Here is an 8,029-nt window from a genome sequence, read left to right as displayed (position 1 = left end):
GTGGGGTCTGACCAGGGTCCTGTATAGCTGCAACATTACCTATTGGCTCCTAAATTCAATTCCACAATTGATGAAGGCCAATACACCGTACGCCTTCTTAACCACAGAGTCAACCTGCGCAGCTGCTTTGAGCGTCCTATGGACTTGGACCCCAAGATCCCTCTGATCTTCCACACTGCCAAGAGTCTTACCATTAATAATATATTCTGACATCATATTTAACCTACCAAAATAAACCACTTCACACTTATCTGGGTTGAACTCCATCTGCCACTTCTCAGCCCAGTTTTGCATCCTATCAGTCACCCCTCGTAATATCTTTACGCATTTTCGTGATGACTTGGTGTTTCACGGTGTCAGAGGCTTTTGTGTAGTCGATGAAACAGGTGTATAGGTCTTGTACTTCTATTGACCTTTCAATAATACTCCTGAGAATATAAGATGCATTTGATGTTCCCTTGCCTTTGACAAAGCTGCACTGTTCTTCACTGATCTCTGGTTTAATTTTGTTTCTTATTCTCAGCATGATGATTCTGAGTAGCATAACCATTACAACCATCAAACACTGTCCTCAGTGCTATATCATAACAAAATCTCATAACTACTATCTAATTATAACTATTAACTGTTATTTCAACAGTAACTAATATTTAACCAACAAACAAAACAAAAAAAAAATTGCTATTTGCAAACTAGTCTTGGCATTCAAAGCAGTGGTGGGAAACCTTGCATATTTTCCCCTTACATGTTTCCCACATTTGCAGCAAGTTGTCCCTGTTTTGCAGAGCAGAAGTTGCATCTCATTCTCTTCTGTCCCCTTGTGTTGCCTTCTTGTCGGACTTGTTGATCAGGGCCAGGTTCAGATCGCTGCACTGCCTTACCAGTGCTTCTGTGCGGGGAAGGCGGTGTCGTCTTTGCATAAAAGGAATCACAAGGGCCTTTCCAAGCTCCTCCAAAAAGAACCTCCTCCAGTTCCTCTTGCTTGCCCTTCAGGTAGGTTTCAGCTCACTCTATATGACAAAGGCATGGTAGATTGATATATCAATGATGATATGGAATATGGCGAGAGGCCAGCGGGCAGTTCTCCTCTTGCAGCTGTATGTGCCTGTTACTTTGTCAAGGTTGTCCACTCCTCCTTTGGCATTGTAGTCAAGGATGATGGCTGGTTTTCTGTACTCCTGAGCACTGACCTCTGCAACCTTATGTAATGTGCTCATAAGGATGACATTCGTGTTCTTCTTTTGCATAAACGAGACAACAGTGGTGTCATGGGTGAAAGCAAACTTAGAAGACAAGACGTCTCTCCCACTTGTTGCAATCAGAGCAAGTGGTGCCTTACATAGCCCACTATTGTGATTTTCTTCTTCAGGAGCGCCTGACCAAGCTCATGAGATGTGAAGAAGTTGTCACAGGTCACGTTGTGTCCTCTTAGCCCTTCTGTCATCTCTAATACGACGTGTATGCCTTGTTTTCTCTCCGGGGCTCCACCAGCTGACTTCCCAGTATATACTTGCATATTCCAAGCATAACTGGAACATGCATTACAGGCTGCCCTTAGCTTTATTCCATATTTTCCTGGCTTGCTAGTCATGTACTCACAGAAAGGACTGTGATCTGCAAGAACACAAAAAGGGGAAAAATCATTTGATATCACAACCAATAGCATGTGTATATTGAAGGTGTTATTAACTAGTCTAACAATAAAAGGAGAGGCATTTATTACCTCTGAAAGGAACCAGTCTTATTCCACTGTGAGCTCAGGACCAGGGTTGTACATAAGAGGCAGCCATTCCACCCACTTGTCCCAGATCTCCCTGATTGCTGCCAGTTTGTCCAGTGACATGGCGTGCAGGTCTTGTCTCATGGTTGTCAAATCTGAGCACCGCTGATATGATACGGAACATTTCCAGGGACACGGTGGCAGGAAAAATTGGTCTTCCTGTTTAAGCATTCCAATGACTGAAAGCAGCCTCACCTGGGGACCTATACACACCAGCCAGTATTAGAAGCCCCATGTAGGTCAGTCACATCCATGGTCTTCCATTTTTGACCATACTGTTTAATCCCCTCCATGTTTGTCATTTCAATGACAATTTTTCAATGGTTGGAGGGAGGAAGAGCTGCAAAGTTGATAAAATGTCAGATGCATGGAAAGTAGCCAGTCTTGTAGGTCATGGAGTTATTCGAATGGCATTTTCCTCTACCATCTTGCCTGCAACCTGATATGGAAGTGAGGACCAAATGATTGTGTTATTCTTGGACATAAATGTCTCCCTTGCTGCCTGCTCCTCTCTGGCAGAGTCATCTTCATTTGACATTTGACAGCAGTAAAAACACCCTAAATGCCATTTTTTTTGCCGAAATTTGATGACTTTTCCTAAAGTGACCCAAAATGCTAACTGCCTATTCACATTTCCATTTCTCCTGAAAGGCGCCCAGCTACTCACCTCCTGCAACTGAGGGGTGGCTACTTCCCAGTAACTCTGATCAGTTATCTCCTCCCTCCTGAGCAAACCGAAGGTCATCCACCTGCAGCTCCAGATCCCTGACACGGCCTTCACGGAGCTACAGCTGGATGCACTTCATGCAGATGCAGTTCCCTGTGAGACCCAGAGTCTCCCAGGACTCCAGCATCCTGCATGAAGAACATGTAACAGCCATTTAGTACACTTGGTATTCTGAGAAAACTGAAAAGAGAACGTTAACAGAAGCTTACCCAGAATCAATGCCTCCTTTGAGCCAAAGCTTCTCACTCCTACTCTCACCATTGTCCTACTGCCAACAGTGACGGCCCCGCTTATCTCTTCTGTCGTTTTAAACGAGTGTCATCGACCTGTGAGAAATCTCGTTGCAATGGCCTTCTGCTGCTGACTGGGGTGTGGCATATCAGCGCTATGCAGGGTAGTAATAACATTACATTAATAACGTGTGTCTAATAAAAAAAATAAAACCCGAGATATATGATACATTATTTTATGTATAGACATTGAATTATGGAGTAACAAATATGCAAATAGGCTTAACCTGTACATTCAATGGAGCAGCAACACATTGCAGCAGCAGCAGAGGGAAGTAGGTTACATTTTAGAGGAGGGACTTTGTTGTAGGTCCTTCTCTAACTTCGGCTTCTTCAGGAAGGCATTGAGATTTGCCTGCCTTTTCTTAAGTTTTCTCTCACAAAGCTGTTCTTGGTAGCAGGAATTCATGTTGAGATCACCTGTCTGTCTTACTGCTTCGCTCCCAGTCTGGGTTCATATCAATTTACTGGTTCGTGATTTGTGTGAACGTGGTGATGCTAGTGCTGAGGTTTCCTGCTGGTGTTTCCTCAATCCGTGTAACACACCCAAAATGTTGGTGGAACGCAGCAGTCCTGGCAGCATCTATAGGAAGAAGTACAGAGGACGTTTCGGGCCGAGACCCTTCGTCAGGACTAACGGAAAAAGTGGTAGTAAGAGGTTTGAAAGGGGGAGGGGGAGACCCGAAATGATAGGAGAAGACAGGACGGGGAGGGATGGAGCCAAAAGCTGGACAGTTGATTGGCAAAAGGGATACAATGCTGGAGAAGGGAGAGGATCATGGGACAGGAGGCCCAGGGAGAAAGAAAAGAGGAAGGGAGCACCAGAGGAAGATGGAGAACAGGCAAGGAGTTATTGTGAGAGGAAAAGAGAGAAAGAAAATAGATAAATAAATAAGTACATAAATAAATAGGGATGGGGTAAGAAGGGGAGGGGGGGCATTAACGGAAGTTAGAGAAATCAGTGTTCATGCCATCAGATTGGAGGCTACCCAGACGGAATATAAGGTTTTGTTCCTCCAACCTAAGTGTGGCTTCATCTCAACAGTAGAGGAGGCCTTGGATTGGCATATTGGAATGGGATGTGGAATTAAAATGTGTGGCCACTGGGAGATCCTGCTTCCTCTGGCAGACAGAGCATAGGTGTTCAGTGAAGCGGTCTCCTAATCTGTGTTGGGTCTCACCAATATATAGAAGGCCACACAGGGAGCACCGGACACAATATATCACACCAGCAGACTCACAGATGAAGTGTCGCCTCACCTGGAAGGACTGTCTGGGGCCCTGAATGGTGGTGAGGGAGGAAGTGTAAGGGCAGGTGTAGCACTTGTTCTGCTTACAAGGATAAGTGCCAGGAGGGAGATTGGTGGGAAGGGATGGGGGGGTGGTGATGAATGGACAAGGGAGTCGCGTAGGGAGCAATCCCTGTTGAAAGCAGAAAGTGTGGGGTAGGGAAAGATGTGTTTGGTGGTAGGATCCCGTTGGAGATGGCGGAAGTTACGGAGAATTAAATGTTAGACACGGAGGCTGGTAGTTGATGACAAGAGGAACCCTATCCCTAGTGGGGTGGCTGGAGGATGGGGTGAGAGCAGATGTGCCTGAAATGGGAGAGATACCTTTGAGAGCAGAGTTGATGGTGGAGGAAGGGAAGCCCCTTTCTTTAAGAAAGGAAGACGTCTCCTTCGTCCTGGAATGAAAAGCCTCATTCTGACGGAGGAATTGAGAGAAGAGGATGGCAATTTTTACAAGTAGCAGGGTGGGAAGAGAAATAGTCCAGGTAGCTGTGAGAGTCCGTGGGCTTATAGTAGACATCAGTAGATAAGCTGTCTCCAGAGATAGAGACAGAGTTATCATGGAAGGGGAGGGAGGTGTTGGAAATGGACCAGGTAAATTTGAGGGCAGGGTGGAAGTTGGAGGCAAAGATGATGAAGTCAACAAGCTCAGCATGCGTGCAGGAAGCCAGCGCCAATGCAGTCGTTGACATAGTGAAGGAAAAGTGGGGGATGGATACCAGTATAGGCTTGGAACATGGATTGTTCCACATAGCCAAGAATAAGGCAGGCATAGCTGAGACCCATACGGGTGCCTATGGTTACACCTTTAGTTTGGAGGAAGTGGGAGGAGCCAAAGGAGACATTATTAAGTGTAAGGACCATTTCCTCTCGATGGAGGAGAGTGGTGGTACAGAGGAACTGGTTGGGTCTGGAATACAAAAAGAAACGGAGAGCTTTGAGACCTTCCTGGTGGGGGATGGAGGTATATAGGGACTGGACATCCATGGTGAAAGTAAGATGATAGGGGCCAGGGAACTTAAAATCATTGAAAAAATCCAGAGTATGAGAAGTGTCACAAACATAAGTGGGAAGGGATTGAACAAGGCGGGATAAAACTGTGTCGAGGTATGCAGAAGTGAGTTCGGTGGAGCAGGAGGAAGCTGAAAGAATGGGTCTACCTGGACAGGCAGGTTTGTGGATCTTCGGTAGGAAATAGAAACGGGAAGTGCGGAGTGTGGGAACTATGAGGTTGGTGGCAGTGGATGGGAGATCCCCAGAGCTCATCAGGTCAGTGATGGTGTGGATGACAATGGCCTGGTGCTCCTTAGTGGGGTCATGTTCGAGGGCTAAATAGGAGGAAGTATCAGCAAGTTAGCGCTGTGCCTCAGCAAGGTAGAGGTCAGTACGCCAGACTACTACAGCACCCCCCTTATTAGCGGGTTTTATAGTAAGGTTAGAATTAGTGTAGAGGGAGTGGAGAGCAGAGCGTTCGGAAGTAGTAAGTTTGGAATTGGAACAAAGTGTGGTGAAGTCAAGACGGTTGATGTCCCGTCGGCAGTTAGCAATAAAAAGATCCAAAGCGGGGTGTCCGTGAAGAGGTGGAGGGTTGAAGACAGGAGAAGGTGTCATCGGTGGGGGTAGGAGAGTCCTTGCTGGAGAAGTAAGCTCGGTGACGGAGCCGGCGGAAGAAGAGTTCAGTGTCATGGCGCATGTGGAACTCGCTGAGGTGTGGGCGCACGGGGACAACGGTGAGGCCCTTACTGAGGACAAAGCGCTCTGCCTCAGAGAGTGGAAGGTCAGACTGGATGGTGAACACCCGGCATGGATGAGAGCTGGGATCAGAGGGGGGCGAGAGGTTGGTATTGTCAGTTGAGAGGGGAGGGTTGGGGTGAGAGGAAGGTGGAGCCTCTGAGGGCCAGGGAGCTGACGATGGGATCTGAGGGAGATGGGATTGCAGAGTGGTGGTGGGGTAAGAATCAGAATCAGAATCCTTTATTATCGCCAAATATGTGGACACATACAGGGAATTTGATGCCGGTTTCCCTGAGCTCTCGCTGCACAGAATCAAAAAGTAAACAAAACAATAGTCAAATAATCATGAACTACATACAATGAGGTGTGCCTGTGTACGGAAAGAAACTGTTCTTTTACCTATTTGTCCTGGCATACAGTGATCTAAAGCGCCTGCCAGAAGGAAGGAGTTGGAACAGGTGATGTCCAGGGTGTGATGGGTCTACAATGATGCTGCTTGCTCGCTTCCTGACTCTAGATGCGTATAAGTCCTGGATCGAGGGCAGCTTCACACTAATTATTCTTTCTGCAGCCCTGACGGTTCTTTGGAGTCTATTCTTGTCTTGTTTGGTAGCTGATCCAAACCAGACGGTGATGGACGAACAGAGAACAGACTGGATTATTCCTGAATAGAATTGAATCAGCAGCTCCTGAGGCAGGTTGTACTTCCTGAGTTGACGTAGGAGACGGGAGTTCCAGTAGCAGCACGTGAAGACCCGGCCTGGAGTTCATGGTTGGAGGCTGTGCAATCACTTTGAAGGTGTCCATGGTCGTTGGAATCCGCATGGATGGTGGTGGAGTCCGGGTCTTGAATTTGCTCTGGGTCGGTAGAGCCGCGGAGATCAAAGGCGGGGGCTTTGGTCCGAAGTTCACGCCTGCTAGCGTTGGAAATGGCAAGCTCTGGGGTCTGCAGATGGACGATCTTCCAATCCTTGCAGGATGTGCCCTCGGATTCACCCAGGATGCTTTGCTATGCCAATTCTCAAAACTCTTCGTTATTAAGGCTCTCACCATGAGAATGCAGTAACTCTTTAACATCACCATCATTAATATCCTCTAATCCTGCTCCATTGCCCATTTCAACAATGTTTTGGATGACTGGTTCTGTCTGAACTCCTCGGATGTCATTACATGTTTCTGGCCATAGCTGCTTCCACAGTCTGTTCATGTAGTTTGAAGTTACTTCATCCAAGGCTGCTCTGATAGTGTCTACAGCTTTCATGACGTTGTAGTTTTTCTAAAATAGTCTGATGGATTGTTTGTCTTGACCTTTTGTTTCCTCTACAAAAGTGGTCGCCAACCTTTTTAAGCCCAAGATCCCCTACCTCGGCCTTAGTGAAAGGCAAGATCGACCTACTAAATTGTTTAGAGGAAAAACAACTCAGATTGTACTTCCAACTTGAGGCCTTTTATTTGGACTAATTGTATTTGAATTACATAAAATGCTTTTGTCAAACTTTCAAATCAATTCAACCAAGAAAACACTGTAACTTGCATGTCAAACAGGCCATAGCTGTCTTTGTTTAAAAATATTACAATACTTAATACCTTTAATTCTTAAGTTTCATTATTTAATTTTATTTCAATGTGATAAATAAATGAATAAAAATTGACTGTTGCACTCAGTGTGTTGACTGGGGCTGAATACTTTCTGCTAGTTCCCTGAAATTTGGCTCATAACTACAGACAGCCAGTTTGAGCCAGTCTTTGAGGTGTCTTGTCAGTAAGACAGCTCCTGTACTTATATTTAATAATTTTCATCTGTGAAAATGCAATTTCACGCAGACAAGTTGACCCAAAGTAGGTACTGACTTTTAGTGCACATGTGGTGAGATGAGGAAACTTCTCCCTGCTGACAAGCCCCCAAAAGTCACCGTCCCTTGATCTTGCTTTAAGCTCGATGTCATTTTGCAAGTTGATTATTTCCATTTCAATATCACTTGGCACACCAAATAATTTCTGGAATTTGGCTGCTATCTGTTTTATATGGATTGGCAGAAATGGATTTGAAATAAATGCAGCATTATTTTTCATGACGTTTAACTCCCCAAAACGCCGATCAAACTCTTATTGCTAGTTTGTCTAGGTAAGCACAGTACTGCTCAGGGCGAAAAGCATTTTTTTCCTTGATGGCCTGTAACAGTTTCTCCAAGTTGGGAAAGTATGTCAG

At 45.7% G+C, this 8,029-nt stretch overlaps 1 protein-coding gene across 1 annotated transcript; it reads right to left on the bottom strand.

Annotated features, from left to right (window-relative positions):
* Positions 1 to 1,010: 1,010 nt before the first annotated feature.
* On the bottom strand, positions 1,011 to 1,882 carry LOC134347300 (piggyBac transposable element-derived protein 4-like). Its single transcript, XM_063049698.1, is given in 4 exon segments — positions 1,011 to 1,334; positions 1,418 to 1,614; positions 1,724 to 1,744; positions 1,747 to 1,882. Coding segments are annotated over 4 exon segments (660 nt in total). The 5' UTR covers positions 1,865 to 1,882.
* Between the last annotated feature and the right edge of the window lie 6,147 nt (positions 1,883 to 8,029).

This window comes from Mobula hypostoma, chromosome 5 (genome assembly GCF_963921235.1).
Source record: "Mobula hypostoma chromosome 5, sMobHyp1.1, whole genome shotgun sequence".
Lineage (NCBI taxonomy): Eukaryota > Metazoa > Chordata > Chondrichthyes > Myliobatiformes > Myliobatidae > Mobula > Mobula hypostoma.
Note: the sequence above shows the minus strand (reverse complement) of the source record. Positions and strands in the feature narration are given on the sequence as shown.